Source organism: Paramisgurnus dabryanus, chromosome 2 (genome assembly GCF_030506205.2).
Source record: "Paramisgurnus dabryanus chromosome 2, PD_genome_1.1, whole genome shotgun sequence".
Lineage (NCBI taxonomy): Eukaryota > Metazoa > Chordata > Actinopteri > Cypriniformes > Cobitidae > Paramisgurnus > Paramisgurnus dabryanus.
Genome location: NC_133338.1, coordinates 49,924,519 through 49,942,924, shown reverse-complemented (window position 1 = coordinate 49,942,924; position 18,406 = coordinate 49,924,519). Strand labels below are relative to the sequence as shown.

The following is an 18,406-nucleotide window of genomic DNA, read 5'->3' as shown; positions in this document are numbered from 1 at the left end:
ATATATTTCTTTATGTTGGGAAAGTTAAGTAGTTAAGTTGAACTGGTTTGTTGTGTTGTTAAGTAATACAGTGACATTAATATGTAGAGGTTTCATAACAATAACATACTGCATGTGTGTATGACTGTGAGTGAAAGGATACATTCCTTTGGCTTCATGCATGCTTTGGGTTTTGTCATCGTCTGTCATCATATTGTGGGCATGTTGGTCCTCCTTGTAATTTCTGTGAACCCAACCCTTGGAGCATATTTTGCTTTCGAAAACATTCCTATGAATGAGCAAGTAACATCAGTGGAACAGTCCATCAATAGCCTCTTTCACACAGTAATTCTGGTAAATTACCATGAATTTACCAGAATGAATTTACCAGTAAATACAAAAATGTGCTGTTCACACATGCAGTGACATTCCGTCTTTTTACCAGTAAGACATCATTCACACATCAGTATCAAAATACCGGTAAATTCGGAGAGAAAGCGGAAGTTACCTGTGGCGCGCGGCCGGCGAGCTCCGTCCGTGTCGTATTTGTAAACGGCGGGTTATGACTTAATATCCACGGTCCGTATTTTGTTGTTTTCACATCTGTGGCAAACGGTCGCGAAGTTGCTCGTGACCAAACAACATTGCGTTAGGCGGCGTCAAACGGAACCTGCGCGTTTGCATATTAGGCTTCACAGATGGTGTGTTAAGGACGTCGGCAATTTGGCAATTAGATGGTAAGCTGTTTTAAACAACTTTGGTGAAGAAATGTGGATGTTAACTTCAGGTGTGCTCGACTTTTAAGCAACATGTGTGTGGAAACGTCCGTAAACAGTCTGGGGAAAACCGCGTCACCTGTATAAAAAACTTTCTGATTGGCCCGCCCGATCTGTCAGCGCGGTCTGACGTCATCTAAATGCCGGTAATGCTATATTTTTCGTTCACACACAGCGCTTACCGGCAAATTACCGTTAATCTTACAACCTGTCTTACTGGTAAATTGGGAGCACTGATTTACCGGAAAGGTTCTGTTCACACATGACATGTTAACTGCAATTTACCAGTAAATTACCAGTAAAGACTGTATGTGTGAAAGGGACTAATGTCTTGACGGCTGAATTTGAATGTATGTCACAGGTTTCTGGATTTTACACAAACAAGATATCAGAGTTAAAGACCAAATTCTATACTGTAAGCTATGCTGTCTATTAAAATACATTTTATAGTCATCCACATTTAAAGTAAGTTAACACTTGTCTCATGAGTCTATTTGGATCTACTTATCTGTACACGTTTCCTAAGTTTGACCTTGTTCTCTGCTGCTGCCTGCTTTTTTCTTAAATCATCCTTGCGCGCACACACACACACACACACACACACACACACACACACACACACACACGCACACACACATACATCTGTCTATCCAAAACAATCTCATGGCAATCGTTATTGTTTTATTTTAATATTCATGAAATCATTTTCGTACATGCCCACTTCCATTAAATTTATAAATAGTAGGGCCGGGGAGAGTTTTTGCTCCACAAAAACAAACAAAGTATTTTATTTAAACAAAGATTCAAAAGCTCCCACCCAGGTATACGAGTATGTAAATAAAGTGACATTTATCTCTGAGTATTCAGGCATTTTTAGATCTGTTGGCATGTTATATGCAGAAGGTCTGATCATTGCGGCATCTCTCTTTGATGGGCCGTCTCTCTTCAAACGGTCAGTTTTGTAATGGGAATGTGGCGGTATAGCAAACGTTTGGTTGTAGGCATACATACAGAGAAAGCATTCCTGTCTTCTTTTGCCAGATGTTTGGACATTTGCTCCACCCATCAAACAGTTCAAAGTTGCCATAAACTGTAAGAAACATATGATGATTGACTAACAACACTCATTTTTATATGAAAGACATGGGTTGTGTTCCAAAATCTACTGCGCTGGCTTTGTAGGCAGCATTTTAAGACATCACAGTCGTTTTCCTGCTGATGTCAACAGACCTTTTTTGTTGTTGCTTAACAGATCTATAATGTACACAGGTGCTAAAAGGTTTCTAAGGATAACCTTTCAGTCTGTTTCCTTCTCACCTTTTTACAGTATGATAGACATTTTTCCACTGCACCCTTATTACAACAAAAGGTTTTGTGAATTTTCTATTAAGCCTCCTTTTTAGGAGTGTGATCTTGTTTTCTATTGCTTTATCTGTTTGTGTCATTTTCTTTCTTCCTCTTTCTTTTCCTGCTCTTCCATTAACTGATAGTGTACAGTAGGAAAAGTGCCTCTGGTTGCCAGGTCAGATACCCTGGTCGCTCTGTATGCAAATGATCATAGACCCAAGACAAGCGACTCGGACACTTCGGTAAGCCATCAGACAGCTGTTTAGTGATGCACTTAATCTGGTCCATTAGAAAATATATAAATACATCTAGCACAGAGGTGCATTAATATAGGAAATGCATATGGTCTGTTGCCTGTGTATATACACACACACACATATTTATACATACATGAAAAGCTTGTTTCCAAAACGCTATAAACGCCATTTTTAAAAAAAAATTGTTACCACCAAAATCAGTATTTTTATAGTAAATTCTTAATTTTACACTAAATCCGATATCCGCTGTGTTATTCTGTCATCTTTTCTCACTTTTTCCCCAAAACGTGATAAACGGCAGTCCTCATTCTCTGCAGAATGCAATAAATCCGCTCAACAAATCACAGCGCACCATTCATGCATTATTAACAATAATGGCGGCGCTTTGAATTCACACGGATTCCTAGTTTTCCTCATCTACTTTGTACTTCGTGATCAACAAACAAACAAAAACAAAATAATACTTTTGATGCCACTGATAAACCTGCAATGTTTTTTTGTGGCGGGGAAGAAACGTAAGCCATTAAAATCTAATAATTTACACGAGAGACCATTTTACAGCTGATCGCGGTCAAAAAAGTTCAGTGACGACGTCCCAAAAATGACAGCAACGATGACAGTGTAAGTATTTGATTAATGCCATTAATGTTTATTTTTTTATCAAACTAAATTAATATAGCATGGCAAAGATGATTGCAAAATTATATATTAATTCAATAGTTTTTTTATAAATCTTTGAAAATCAAATTATGGATTTGAATTTTTTATGTTTTTTATAAGCTAAATGTGCTATGTAAAAGTTTGTAACAGAAAATAGTGGTTGTTATCTTGTCACTTTCTTGTTATAGAAAACAAGTTTTTACCGAAATTAGTCAAAATTACAGAGCCCCTAAGGTGACATTGGAGTAAAAAAAATCTAAAGTTTAGTTTCATGTGCTCACGCAAAACCTTCATGTGCAGAATTTTTCTTCACGTTTAGTTTCGTGTGCTTGCGGGAAACTATCGCGCGCGCACGTGAAACTTTCGCTTACGTGAGCATGCAAAACTAAACTTTAAAAGAAAATTCTGCACATGAAAGTTTCGCGTGAGCACATGAAAGTTTCACGTGAGCACATGAAACCAAACTTTATTTAATTTTTGCTCCATGTCCCCTTAAAATAGATTTATTCACTCTAAAAAACAAACGGTGCTATATAGCACCAAAACAGTTGCTTTGGATCGTAACGATAGAAGAACCATTTTTAGTGCCATATAGCACCAGTGAAGAACCAGTGAAGCACCAGTGAAGCACCAGTGAAGCACCTGTGTAGAACCATATAGTGCTATGTAGAACCATATGTGGTGCTATATGGCCCCTATATGGTTCTACACTGGTGCTTCACTGGTGCTTCACTGGTGCTTCACTGGTTCTTCACCGGTGCTATATGGCACTAAAATGGTTCTTCTATCGTTACGATCCAAAGCAATTGTTTTGGTGCTATATAGCACCGTTTGTTTTTTTAGAGTGTTGCGTTTTGGAACCAAACTCTTTATATATACTCAAGGCAAGTTGTGGTATAGTCACTAAAACATTTTATTTATTTTTTTGTGTTCATGGACACGAATTTCTGCTTTTTTTGTCATTTAGCACAATTTCTTTTTTGTGTCACGCAGCACAAATTTCTATAAATTGTTTTTCATTGTCAGTAGCATGACGTTCTTTTTCTTGTCATTTTATGTATTGTCTATAATCTTATTTTTTTTATTCAATTTTTTTACCATTTTTGCTTGGGGCTTTGTTTTGAAAGACTTTCTGTTACATTTCAAACATCCTAACCCAAACCCCAACTCTAACCCCAACCGCAAGCGAAAATAATTTAAAAATCAGAAGAAAAACATGTAGAAACCAATACATAAAATTACATCCTAACCCAAACGCCAAATCTAACCCAAAGCAAAAATAATTTAAAAAGGAAAAAACAATAAATAAAATGACACAAAAAAGTCATGCTTGGGACACAAAAGACTATTTATAGAAATTCGTGCTGATTGGTACAAAAAAGGTAGTTCTGCACAAAAAAGCAGAAAATCTTGTCCATGAACACAAATAAATAAATCAAATATTTTGTGCTTATACTACGAAATGCCTTGAGGTAGGGTTGAGATATATATGGGGTTATGCCATACTTCTCTTTTCATATAATTACAGTAATATTACATTTATTTTATGCCAAAACAGTCATGATTTCGTTTTTTGTGATCATTTTCCACCCCTATAACTACACATGTAGTAACTACACATTTGCTCAAAATTGAGTTAAGACTTGAAATGGGCTTCGTGACATCTGTTATGTATTGTGACATATTCTCCTTGTTCAAATTTGTCGCATTTCAGAGAAACGAGTGTGCCAAAATTTGCAGTAACATGTTTGACTGGCTGGTGTCATTTTTCTTAGTTTCAGTGTTTGCATAGTCACTGCACTTTGCTTTTGTAGGACAGTATAACCCTCTTAAGTTTAAGAGGACACATGCCGGACACACATTATTCATACTTGAATAACTTCTTCTATTTATGTTTTGAGGTGATTAATCACAAAATGAGGACAACTTTGTGATTTTTGGTAGAAGATCTAAAAGGATCTGCATTTGACAGTCATTTCCATCTTTTGTTTCTCATGTTTCTATGTGTTTTCACAATTTTTTTAGCAGGACCACCACTGTATTGACCCAGTCAATGTGAATATTATTCTCAGAGTTTGACCTGCACACGCACAGGCAGAGCAAGCTGGATCCATCATTACTCTTTCACTCCCACAGCATGCTTCAGTCTTACCCAAAATTCTCTTTCTTTCCCAGCCGTCCTTCAGGAGGGAGTTTCCTCAGAGTTTTGGCGATGTGTGTCACGCCTGCAGTAAACGTGTGTTTGCGGTGGAGAGACTGAGTGCGGAGGGTTTTCACTTTCACAGAGAATGCTTTCGCTGTGATACCTGCAGGGCTCCGCTGTCCCAGGGTGGACATTCATTCGACTCTGAAGAAGGTAATCTACAAGTCACCTGTAACACGTAACGTGTCTTATTAAAGGGTTAATTGACTTAAGGGCGGTTTCCCAGACAGGGCTTATCCTAGTCCCAGTCTAAAATGCATTTTGAACTCAACTGTACTTATATATCTTAACATATATCAGCGCCATTGTTGTCTCAAGATGCTCACCAGTATTATTTTTGTTCGGTTTGTTTGTAAAAAACTACTTAAATGTCCCTAATATAACTTAAGTGCAGTTTATAGTCGTGCTTCTTCTTTGACGGTCGCGCTGCTACTGTGGTTACACGCTATTATGAGCCCTTAAGGCCCAGTCCTGGATAAAATAAAACCTTATCTTGGAAACGGCCCCTTAAAGGGGGATAATCATCAGGTCTGGTGAATTAAAGGTGGGATAGGCAATTTTGTCTAGAAACACTTTTTGTTATGCTGGTTTAAAATCATAAAGTGGTCTAAAAATAATTATTTACTAGTATTTTTGTCTTGTTTTCAGTAAAACTATCTAAAAATTCTTAAATTAAGATGCTTTTTCTTGATAAGCAAAACGACCCAAGAAAATAAGTCTAGTTTTTAGACCAAAAATATCAAATTTAAGGGATTTTGTGCATAAAACAAGCAAAATAATCTGCCAATGGGGTAAGCAAATTTTTATTGAATTAAGTTTTTCAGAAAAAAATTTTTTCCTTACCCCACTGGCAGATTTTTTTGCTTGTTTTACGCACAAAATCACTTAAATTTGATATTTTTATTCTAAAAACTAGACTTATTTTCTTAGGTCGTTTTGCTCATCAAGAAAAAGCATATTTTTTCTGAAAACAAGACAAAAATATTAAGATTTACTTGAAAATCATTTTTGCAGTCTATTTAGACCAAAAAAAATTGACCAAAAATATCAAATTTAAGTGATTTTGTGCATAAAACAAGCAAAAAAATCTGCCAATGGGGTAAGCAAAAAATCTTGAACATTTTTCATTAAAACTAAATTCAAGAAAAATTTGCCTCCCCCATTGTCAGTTTTTTTTTTTTTGCTTGTTTTATGCACAAAATCACTTACATTTGATAACTTATTTTCTTATTTTCTTGGGTCGTTTTGCTCATCAAGAAAAAGCATCTTAATTTAAGAATTTTTTGATATTTTTACTGAAAACAAGACAAAAATACTAAGAAATGTTTCTAGAATTTAGTGTTTAAGAAAAATGTTCAAGATTTTTTGCTTACCCCTTGGCAGATTATTTTGCTTGTTTTATGCACAAAATCACTTAAATTTGATATTTTTGATCTAAAAACCGGACTTATTTTCTTGGGTCGTTTTGCTCCTCAAGAAAAAGCATCTTAATTTAAGAATTTTTAGATATTTTTAATGAAAACAAGACAAAAATACTAAGAATTGTTTTTCTTGAAAATCATTTTTTGCAGTGTATTTTGACCAAAATGTTTTAGACCAAAAATATTAAATTAAAGTGATTTTGTGCATAAAACAAGCAAAAAAATCTGCCAATGGGGTAAGCAAATTTTTCTAGAATTTAGTGTTTAAGAAAAATTTTCAAGAGTTTTTGCTTACCCCTTGGCAGATTATTTTGCTTGTTTTATGCACAAAATCACTTAAATTTGATATTTGTGGTCTAAAAACTAGACTTATTTTCTTGGGTTGTTTGGCTCATCAAGAAAAGCATCTTAATTTAAGAATTTTTTGATATTTTTACTGAAAACAAGACAAAAATACTAAGAAATGTTTCTAGAATTTAGTGTTTAAGAAAAATGTTCAAGATTTTTTGCTTACCCCTTGGCAGATTATTTTGCTTGTTTTATGCACAAAATCACTTAAATTTGATATTTTTGATCTAAAAACCGGACTTATTTTCTTGGGTCGTTTTGCTCATCAAGAAAAAGCATCTTAATTTAAGAATTGTTTGATATTTTTACTGAAAACAAGACAAAAATACTAAGATTTTTTTCTTGAAAATCATTTTTGCAGTCTATTTAGACCAAAATTTTTTTTGACAAAAATATCAAATTTAAGTGATTTTGTGCATAAAACAAAGCAAAAAAAATCTGCCAATGGGGTAAGCAAATTTTTCTAGAATTTAGTGTTTAAGAAAAATGTTCACGATTTTTTGCTTACCCCTTGGCAGATTATATTGCTTGTTTTATGCACAAAATTACTTCAATTTGATATTTTTGTTCTAAAAACTAGACTTATTTTCTTAGGTCGTTTTGCTCATCAAGAAAAGCATCTTAATTTAAGAATTTTTTGATATTTTTACTGAAAACAAGACAAAAATACTAAGTAAGAAAGTAATTTTTTGCAGTGTGCGTACGCCAGATTTCAATTGTCGAGCTGCAAAAGTTTCTACCCGATTAAAGGACGTTTACTGACCAAATTTTTAAGCCTTTTTACTTTTATACAGAAAGGACAGTGATGAGTGACTGAAGACTTTTTTTGCATGTACTTAGAGGGTTTTGCAGCTAAATAAATTAAATTCCAAGAAATGAGTAAAGTGACATTTCAATAACCTTTCATTGCCATAAAAGGCAGTGGCGGCTCGTGACTGCTCATCCGAGGGGCGCTTATTCGAAATAAGTTTTCGGAGTGTCATGTGTGTTGCTTGCGTTTTCAAAATATGTGTTAACCATGTGCATCACGTGTTTTGTCAAAATAAGTGCCTGCTGCACACGCGTCAAAACCGTTTATGATAAAAGAGATGCTCAGGGTCACAAAATACACGCAAGACACTAACTTAACACTAAACTCTGATTACGAATGAGATTATGCGAGTATCTGACAAACGCGAGCGTCTCTTTTATCATAAACCCTTTAGACGCATCTGCAGCAGGCACTTATTTTGACAAGACATGTGATGCACACGGGTTCTCTCGATGCGCAGAACACATATTGTGAAATGACTTAACCTAAACATAAGAGCCTGATAAAAAATGCATTAACATTTTCTCATCTTTTTCTCATGTAGGAAAGTTGTATTGCAAACTCCACTTTGCTCAGCGGAAGTCCTTGGTGAAAAACGGCAGGACACAGAACCAACATACAGTAATAACACAATTTATTTCTCTTATAAATATAAAATGGCTGTTTGCAAACGGATGTCTTACATCCTCTCTTCTTATTTTCCGCAGACAAATGATGACAGAGTTCACGAGAGGTCCAGCTGGAGTCCAATAGTGAACGAGAATCATATCCAGAGCGAGTCTCCAGGTATTTTATCCTCGTTGCTGAAGAAAGGTCTGCGCTGGCCGCTGCACGTTACTCAGACTGTGTGTTCTGCACCTCGCCGTGCGTTTAACTGGACGCATGATAAACTGCGTGTGGCAGGGGTACACTTAAGGGACAATGCAGAGGATTACGCTTTCCTCTATGAGCTGCTCAGCGTGAGCCTGCCACTGCTCGGGGTTCTGCATGAACTGGTGATCCAAACGTACGGAGAGGCCGAACCTCTCAATCTGCTCCCTTTACAACACTGGCTGGAGCAGCACTTGGGCCAGTGGGTGCTAATGTAAGAGAAACTCAAGCCTTTTGAAGGGTTAACATGGAAACAGCAATGCTTTTGGCATTCAATGCCAAATATACCTATACCCTAAAAAGGGAAGGTAGCACAACTGTTAAACTTTTAATGAACCAAAAGGTTTGAGCTTGTCGACACATCAATTTTCATATCCTGCTTTTGTCTGGGAGTGAAACAGCTTGGTTTAGAGAAGTGGTCCTCAAACTTTAATATAACTCGCACCCCCCCAAAGAAAATTCAAACTTTGAATTAAACCAAACATATTAATACAGTGTAGTGCTGGTTATTAGCCTTATTATTTAAAGTGTTTTGATGATAAATTAATGTATTTTATAAAATGTCATAAAACCGGGCCCCCCTATCTCGCGCCCCACAGTTTGAGCACCGCTGTACAAACGACTGAAGCCTTTCTCAGGTTGCAAAGGTTTAAGTTTGATAAATGGCTAACATGGAGTGAACTTTGAGCACTTTAATGACTGATCTGCCTTCATACGCGCATGACGACGTTCTGTTTTGGGTTAAGAAGAGACGTTTTAATACTGCAAGTTTACTAAACCTGACTGATCAAGCTGAAAACGCACCTCGTCTACTTTGTTAATCTTTCACGTCGATGGAATTAAACGTTCTTCTTTAATGTTTACACTTATGCAAATCATACAGCTGTTAAAGGAATGTACTACAGAAGGTAATGTAATGTCTAGAAAACCAGCCATAGTTAAAGGAACAGTTCACCCCGTAATGAAAATTAGTTGTATTAAATAATATCCTGACTCTTTTCAGCTTTATAATGGCATTGGATAGTGCCCCATTTTTTAAAGCTCCAATAAGTGCATCCGACATTAATCCATACAGTTATCACACTAAAGCCTGGGATACACACACTGTAAAAAAATTCCGTAGAAATTACAATGTTGTTGCAGCTGGGTTGCCGGTAATTTACCGTAGATTTAAATTTATGTTATTTACTGGCAACATTTTGTTCAAAGTTAAATGAACATTTAACATTTACAAGTCTTTGTCTTTATAGAGTAAAACTAAAAAAACAGCATCAAGCAAAACATTCTGGGAAACAAAACCTGAAGCAAAAAACAGAAAATGGTTGATGATGATTTCTGGTTCCCAGAATGCTTTTCATGAGGCTGTTATTGTATAGTTTTATTCTGTAAAGATAAAGACTTGTTAATATTTAAAATTTATTTAACTTTGAAGAAACTTTTGCCAGTAAATAACATAAATTTAAATCTACGGTAAATTATCGGCAACCCAGCTGCAATAACATTGTAATTTCTACGGAATTTTTTTACAGTGCAGCACGATTTTTGGCTGTCCATTGTGACAAAATCGTCACGATTTCTGTAATTATAGCTCTTCATCGGTGGTCCTATATCGTACAGTGAAAGAGGTTCAAAGACGGCTCTTTTCCCGGTCTTGCATGCAAAGATAGCCTACGATAGTTTTCTGACAGTGTAAGAAATTCAGCATGATCAACGCACAGTGTGTTTGCTTCTACGACCTGCGTACTGGTATTTGTTTTCCACTACCGCATGCTGGTGACATGCGCTAACGTGTGACGTAGCCGTCGAAGCCTCCGTGTGATTATCCTACAGTCTACATGCTTGTTGTACCCAAGTTTAAACGATCCATGTCGCACATGTCTGATAAGGTAAAGATCTTATACAGTAGGAGTGCAAAAATCCTGCAGTGTATTCTGGGCTTAAGGCCTTGTTTCACAGACACAAGCCAGGACTAGGCCTTATTTAAATCTTTTATAAACATGCCTTAGAAAAAGACATTACTGATGTCTATCTTGAGACAGATGAATGGCACAGGAATTTTTTAAGATCTGTCAGTGCAAGTTATTTTCAGTTGAAACAGCTCAAACATGTGCTTACGTCTAGGACTAGCCTTGGGCGATTGGGTCAGAGTTCAACGTTCTGCATGACCCTAACTCTCTCATGAACACACGTATTGCCATAGTTTATAAAGTTTGAAATACGTTTCGTTAGAAAAACCCATCAGTTCACCTTGCACTGTAATGCTGCATTCACACCAGCCGCGTAAGAGGCGTCAAGCGCGAGTGATTTCAATGTTAAGTCAATGTGAAGACGCGTTGACGCACGTCTGGAGGTCTCCTGGCGCGAATGAGGCACTTGGCGCAGTAGACGAGATTCCGCCTCATTCGCGCATCTAGTTCACGCAAATTGAGAGTTGCTGGGGCAAACGCGCGAGTTGAAAAATTTGAACTTTGGCGGAAACTAACGTGCCGCGTTAACCAATCAGGAGCTTGCTCTAGTAGTGACGTGATTACAGGAAGGGAGCGGAGTTGCAGAAGCCTATTGAAGGCCCTCCCATGACGTGAATTTCCGCGTGAATGTCTCGATGACTAGAATTTCAATCGCTGCTTTCACACGCAAATGAAGCGAGTAAATGTTCAAGTTCAAGTTCAAGTTTTTTCTGAACGGACCCGAGAAGACCCAAACTCTCTCGCCTGTGTGCGTCAATGTCCTTTTCAAACCTCTCATCTGTTTGCCAAGAGCGCTTGCGACATTGTGTGGTTGTCGGAAGGTTCATTTTCGTTGAGACAAACATGTCAGTCAATTATAAATGTACATTTTAGCGGTTACGTTGGTGTCGTCATCAGATAACAAAGTAAAACGAATGGAGCAGCTCGCCAAATTGGTTGCAAGGCCACCGGAGTTTCTTTCTGTCTGACTGCTGCGCGTGGGTCTGCAGAATGCACACACGTCAGTGCCGTTTACATTCGGTTCCACTCGGGTTAAAAAAAATGTTTCACTAGTTCGGGTCGGACTCGGGTCTAATTTTCTCGGGTTTGTCTCGGGTCGGGTCTTTCTTTAAAATTTTTTTTATTTATGCACGTCGGGTTCGGGTATGAAGTGATTCGGGTCATTTCGGGTCGGGTACATTTCTTTGGACCCGAGAAGACCTCTACCCCACGGTAAAAAGTGAAAGTTGGATCCACTTATTCTTGAAAAATTTACTTTTTTTTTTTTACAGAAATTTTCACCTAAAGTATTTTTTGGGTGTTGACAATTGAAGTAATTTTTTTAATTGATCCAACTTTTCACTTTTTACAATGCAAAAGACATTTATCAACTGTATGGATTAATTTATGATGCATGAATGTGCTTTCTAGAGCTTTAAAAATGGGGCACTATCCAATGCCATTATAAAGCTTAAAAGAGTCAGGATATCATTAAATATTAAAGAAGAAAATGGCTTGAGGGTGAGTAGGGGATTATTTAAATTTTGGGGTCAAGCATTCCTTTAAACAAGCGTTTAAATACAAGCATCTTGTTGCACTGTAAGAAAGTGCAAGGCACAGAAACGCTTGCAGTCTTGCATATGCATATTCTTTCATTTAAGTGACTGGATCATTATCGCAGTGATATTTACTACCTATACACTCGAAGAAAAAAAAAGTATGCTGTTCACTTTATTTAAACAATTCATTTTGATTTAACACGATTGATGCAGAACATAAATCATTATAAACTGAATTGAGATTGTAACTTTTTGGCTTGACTTGATGTTTTAATTTTGTAGAACATGATTCAGTCAAGTATATCAAACATTCAAAATAATAAATGTTGCTCCTCATCCAGTTTACTTATTTTAAACATGTTAATTCAACGTGATTTATTCATATTTTCAGTTCCCAGCATGTTTTGCATGGGCCTCAATATTGAGAGCAAATATACAAAATGTATGTACTATTTTATGCATTTAAAAAAGTCAGTGTGCTTTGTTTAAAACAGCCATCAAAAAGTTTTTATTTGAATTCAGCTATGTTGTGTCTACATGAAGTATTTGTTTTTTTTCATTCGAAGTAAATTCAGTTATTCAGTCATGTACTGTAAGTAGAGCTGACATGTTAATTTCATGTTGAGAAAACGCGAGTCAGTCATGATTGAATCATGTTCAAGCCAAAGAGCTATTTTTTTAAGTGTATGTTGCCTGAGGGAACCATAATGCTGTACTTTTACTATTTACAGTAATACATTTAAGTGCAAATATATTGCACTGATTTTTCCAGTCAGAATTTACTGAAAGTGTTAATAATACATGTCATGCAATACACATCGCTTTTTTACTTTTTAAATGACACTGGAAGGCATCCTGTTGGAGTTGTAGTGGTATGAATGATGATTGCACGTTAATCCTTTTGCATGCTTTTTCTTGCATACGCACCTTTAGTCATTTGTAAGATCTGTACATTTATGTTTCTCATTTCTGATTCACTTGTAGTTGTTTTCGACCTCTCCACTGTGTCTTCTGATTCTGATTCATGCTGATCTTAAGGTGATCGCTTGCACGATGTAGTCGTAGCTTTCTTTATCCTTTTTCGTGCCTTTGCATAGCCACGTGTGAACTTTAAAGTGTTTTATTGCTGTGGAAAAGCACGGTGCATGGCACTAACTGCCCGCCTGCCTCTGATTCTCCTATCTTGACATGTTTAGCTTTTCTGTCTCCTTTTTCTCATTCGATTAATTTCTTTCTGTTTCAGCAGTGGCTTACTTTTCACAATTCCACACGAAGGCGCGCTTGTGCCTTTATGAAAAACCCGGGGTCATTCGTTCCCATGATGACCTTTAGTTAAAGTAGCACCTTTTATTAGACATGTTGTAAAGAGTTTCATGCTGTGTATGTTCAATCAGATTTTTTTGTGCTTTATTTATGTCAAGCCATATTAGTACAATAAACAAAGATTGCAGTGTGCCATTGTCACAGATTTGCATATGATTTACATCCAGTAGCTGATATTTGAAGCGTGCATAGATGTTAAGCAGTGTTATGCTTTATGAAAACATTCACTTACTGAGAGGTTGGGTCCTGGATGGTAATTGGTCAATAGAAAGGATAGCTATAACTGCTATAACACCCAAAGCAGATCAGTATTACTGTTAAATAGCAACTTGTAGCTGTTTAGGATTATCAATGTGTCCAAATTTACATGAAATTTTTCCTTAAATAGCAGGCAAAATTATAATTAGTATGCTTTTGTACCCTTTCCAAGCCAAGCTCCCAAATGTATGTACTTCCCGTCAAAAAAGAGTACATACACTGTAAAAAAAAATATGTAGAAATTACAATGTAATTGCAGCTGGGTTGCCGGTAATTTACAGTAGATTTAAGTTCATGTTATTTACTGGCAAGAGTTTGTTCAAAGTTAAATAAATTTTAAATATTAACAAGTTTTTATCTTTACAGAATTAAACTATACAATAACAGCCTCATGCAAAGAATACTGGGAACCAGAAATCATCATCAACCTTTTTCTGGGTTTTGCTTCAGATTTTGTTTCCCAGAAAGTTTTGCTTGATGCTGTTTTTTTAGTTTTACTCTGTAAAGACAAAGACTTGTAAATGTTTAATGTTCATTTAACTTTGAACAAAATATTGCCAGTAAATAACATAAATTTAAATCTACGGTAAATTACCGGCAACCCAGCAATTTCTACTGATTTTTTACAGTGTACTTTTAGTGCATAAGTATGGGAATTGGGATGCAGCATCTTTCACACAGAGTGTAGTTAACAAATTAAAAAAATTGCATTTGTGTCCTTATTTATGTGTTTTATGAACACAATAAAGCACTCAAGATGTTTTACATTTCTACAGTATCATTGTTAAACACTACTCACTTTAAAAAATATATATGTAATTTTACAGGCAATTGTTTGTATTTTACAGCATTTCATTTATTTTCTGTAATTTAACGTTTTACCAGTAAAATTACAGAAAAAACGTAATGTAATATTACATAAATGTAAAAAATTTTAACAGACAATTCATTTTTTTAACAATTATTTTGTTTAAAATAAACTTGGTCAGGTGAAACCAGAGATTGAACCACCAACCTTCCAGTTTGTAGACAACCTACAAGAACCACTGAGCCTCATAAACTGTAGAAAAAAAAATCCTGTAGAAATTACAGTATTACAGCTAGTTGCCAGTAACTTACTGTAGTTTTAACATTTATGTTATTTACTGGCAACAGTTTGTTCAAAGATAAATGAACATACATTTTCAGTCTTTATGCTCTACAGTAAGTTACTGGCAACTAGCTGCATAATTACAGCATTTTTTTACAGTGAACTGATAAAAGCTGTAAATTTACAGGGATTTACCATTCAAAGATATTATTATGTTTTTTTACGTTCATGATTTGTTTTTTTTACATTTTGAAGGATGTTTATTAATGGTAATATTCTGTACTTTAATTAATTTTGACTGTAAAAATCATCTCTGTATTTTTACAGTTTATTGCACTTAATTTCAAAAAAATGTTATTTTTCCGTAATTTGATGGAATTCGTCTGGAAACTCTGCTGCCAGACTTTTTACTGTTTTTTTACAGATTTTTTTTACAGTGTATGATGAAACTACGGTACATAAAACACAGTACGTCCTGCAATCTGAAATCTAGCTTCTGGTGAATCTCAACTTTAGCATTCTTTCCATTACTAGATTCAAGTGGGTGAGAAAGAAATGTGCTTTCAAGATCCTTTAAGTGCTGATAAGTGTTCACAGTAACCCTGGATGAGATTGTCCTTCCAGCCGGACATTAGTAAGATAAGGAGATTTTGTGGTAAAGTCAGAGACGACATGCTACAGTAAATCACACAAACTTTGACGTGTGTTTGATAGTGATTCAGAAAATGTGTGGTCTTTATCACAGCACATTATTTTAATAGATAGTTACAGTGTTGTTTGTGTGGATACCGTGTAAATGTTTTTAAAAGGCAGATACTAAATAAGTGTAGTGTGTTGTATTATGGATTTGATGAATCTGAAAGCTGTGTTTAAAAAAAAAAAGTCAAACAGCCCTCCACATTGAAAACCAACCATAGTCACTGATCATGAGTTTGTAAATCTCTATCATTATGCTGTATAAACTTAAGGTGAATGTTAATGCAATGTATACAGAAAAAGGCTTATCAAGTTTTCATATATAATATTTTTTGTCCTTATTAAACAGGAACAATTCATGTTCATGGTTATACAAATGTTAGTTTATATACAATGATACACAATACCTGGTTAAACATTTTTTGAGGGTATAATACTGTATATAATAGTGTATTCCAAAACAGAGAAATATTGTCATTTATAGTTGTTGCATTAGTGTAGAGTTTGATTTGTAATTAGTAAAGCATCCTAAACCATTAATCAAAGAGAATGTGAACCTACACGTGCTTCTGAGAGATGTACAGGCGAGCGTAAATACGGCCCAGTGCTGCCCCCATCTGTCTGAATGAGAACAAAGCAGTGTATATACGGTATCGGCAGCACACGTCACATACGTATGCCTCATGAGGGACCTCAATCGTGAGGTTATTACACTACTATTACACCAAAGTATGTTTTTCTAACGGTTGCAATCTATTTTTACCCCACATAAATAGCAGTTTACGATTACACCTGTTGCACATATGGCTGTTTAGTAAAGTACAGTGCTTTCCAAACTTGGACGGTGGATTTCATTGCAATAGATTCGTGAACTATGTAGCTTCTGTTACATACTTCAATGTGGCATATGTAAATAATATGCAGTGTCTTTGATTTACAATACATATGACTGATACACAGGCTTGTTCGACGTCATGTGTCGCACCACAAGAACCGCGAGGCTGATAAAATCAAAGTCCCGCGAGAGCGATTCGAGAAATCATGCAGTGGAGGGCTATCGAAATGCTCTCGCGGTACTTTGATGTCATCCACCTGTCGTTGCGGCGCCACAAGCAGCAACAGCAGTAGTACCCCTTCAAGCACAATAAGTGTACGTTTAAGGGGGTGAAATGATGCGATTTTGATGTTTTCTTTTTATATAGTGGGTTGTAAGCTGTTTGTGCATGTATAAGAAGATCTGCGTAGTTACAAAGTTCGGTCTGAATTATGAAGAGATGTCTGCCTAAACGCCTGAATCTGAAATGCATTTTCAACTTTACTACTAGGATTTAATCTGGCGCTTCTTCACAGCCTGTAAGTGTTTTAATTTAAGTTTTTGATGTTGACTCTAAAAAGCTACAGCTCACACAGAATCCATGTTAGTTTTAGTTCGTCACACATAAGAAGAGATTAACATGGGGGGGGGGTATTGCAAAAAATCCTTCACCACAAAATTAATTTTCTGGTACTGAACATAACATAGAGGCCGTTTTCAATCCAAAGGGGTGCAAAGGTCGCATTTAAATGCTGCATACGTCATCGAGTGTTTGATTCAGAATATTAACAATTATAAAGTTGACAATCTTTCTTAGGTAATCATAAATGAATGTAATAAAACCGGATGTGTTCTTGATATCGAGGATGCATCGAGTGCAAACGTGCGCGCTGAAATCTGGGGAGGTCACGTGACCAGCAGGAAGATCGCACACATCTCAATTCTCACAAGTGCGTTCTGTGTTCTCGCGACCTTCTGAGTTCGTTCTTCCGAGGCCGCCTGGCAAGACCAGTCTCCATGAGAACACAAGTCCGTTCTTTGCGTCTTGGAATTGAGAAAAGCCCACAATAACCTTTGCGCAGTAGCTGAAGCAATAGAAAGCTGAAGAAAAAGCGTTTAAAACGCAATTTGAGGTTAAAAAACAAACAAGAGACAGTTAATGTCAGTGGATTATTTTTTGTTTACATATATATATATTTTTTTAACCTTAGCAAAACAAATTTTATCAATTCAAGAAGATAAGAATTGTTCTTGTTCGACTGGCTGCCTGGAGTTGTTGCAAATATGGCCACCGAGTGCAGAGACTTTCCTATAAGGGACTTTGGCAAAGGTGAGCTTCTGTAGTTTTGTTTATTACCACTAGATGTCGATATTCACCAGCAGGAGGAACTGGCTTTGGCCTTACAAAATCTTACTATGTGTACTGTGACAACAAATGCATGACTGTTAACAGGATGCATATAGTGTAAGATTACATTTTACATTTCTACAAATAACACGTGTCAACTAAATCTGTGCAAAACAAACAAATCTATATTTAGCACTTAGTTAGGCTAACACTGAAAATTGACACTGACATTTGTGTCAACATTTTCTGAACAACTTTGCCCTGCGAGGAGATAAGAAATAAACAAAGAGCAGACGCTCAAAGCAGAAGGTTATCTCTCTGTGACATCCACAAAGTGAAAAGGTTCAATAACTGTTGTTCCTAGTCAACATAACAATGTAGCCACATGCCAAAATGTCAAAGACAAAATGTTTTTCAGGTTTAATATCGTTTTCCAATTTTCATATTATTTCCTTTTCCCCGTCTGCTTCTTTGTTGATCTTGTCATCTAATTCTTTTTTATTTAAAAGCATTTCTTATGTAATCTTGCTTGTAGTACACTACCGGATATGTTTCATGTCTTTCAAACGACATGTGCTACTCAATCCAATTATGTGATATAGGGGCATGCGTTACAGACCCTTTTAAAACAGAACAGTCTTTGCTTACGCAATTCCTGAAACTAGATATCCAGTTGAGAAGCATTTGGCTCAATAATGCC

At 36.1% G+C, this 18,406-nt stretch overlaps 1 protein-coding gene across 7 annotated transcripts in view; it reads left to right on the top strand.

Annotated features, from left to right (window-relative positions):
- The window catches only part of mical2a (microtubule associated monooxygenase, calponin and LIM domain containing 2a), a 76,318-nt gene extending 62,677 nt beyond the window's left edge, over nt 1-13,641 (top strand). For 3 of the 7 annotated variants that reach the window (XM_065261549.1, XM_065261546.1, XM_065261551.2), the window contains 6 exons: nt 2,246-2,344; nt 5,195-5,375; nt 8,347-8,423; nt 8,510-8,588; nt 13,162-13,215; nt 13,421-13,641. In XM_065261549.1, coding sequence (XP_065117621.1) covers nt 2,246-2,344; nt 5,195-5,375; nt 8,347-8,423; nt 8,510-8,588; nt 13,162-13,208 — 483 coding nt within the window. In that variant the 3' untranslated portion in view covers nt 13,209-13,215; nt 13,421-13,641. The remainder of the gene's footprint in view (nt 1-2,245; nt 2,345-5,194; nt 5,376-8,346; nt 8,424-8,509; nt 8,589-13,161; nt 13,216-13,420) is intronic. The other 4 variants (XM_065261552.1, XM_065261550.1, XM_065261548.1 and 1 more) reach the window with 2 other exon arrangements.
- Nucleotides 13,642-18,406: the final 4,765 nt, after the last annotated feature.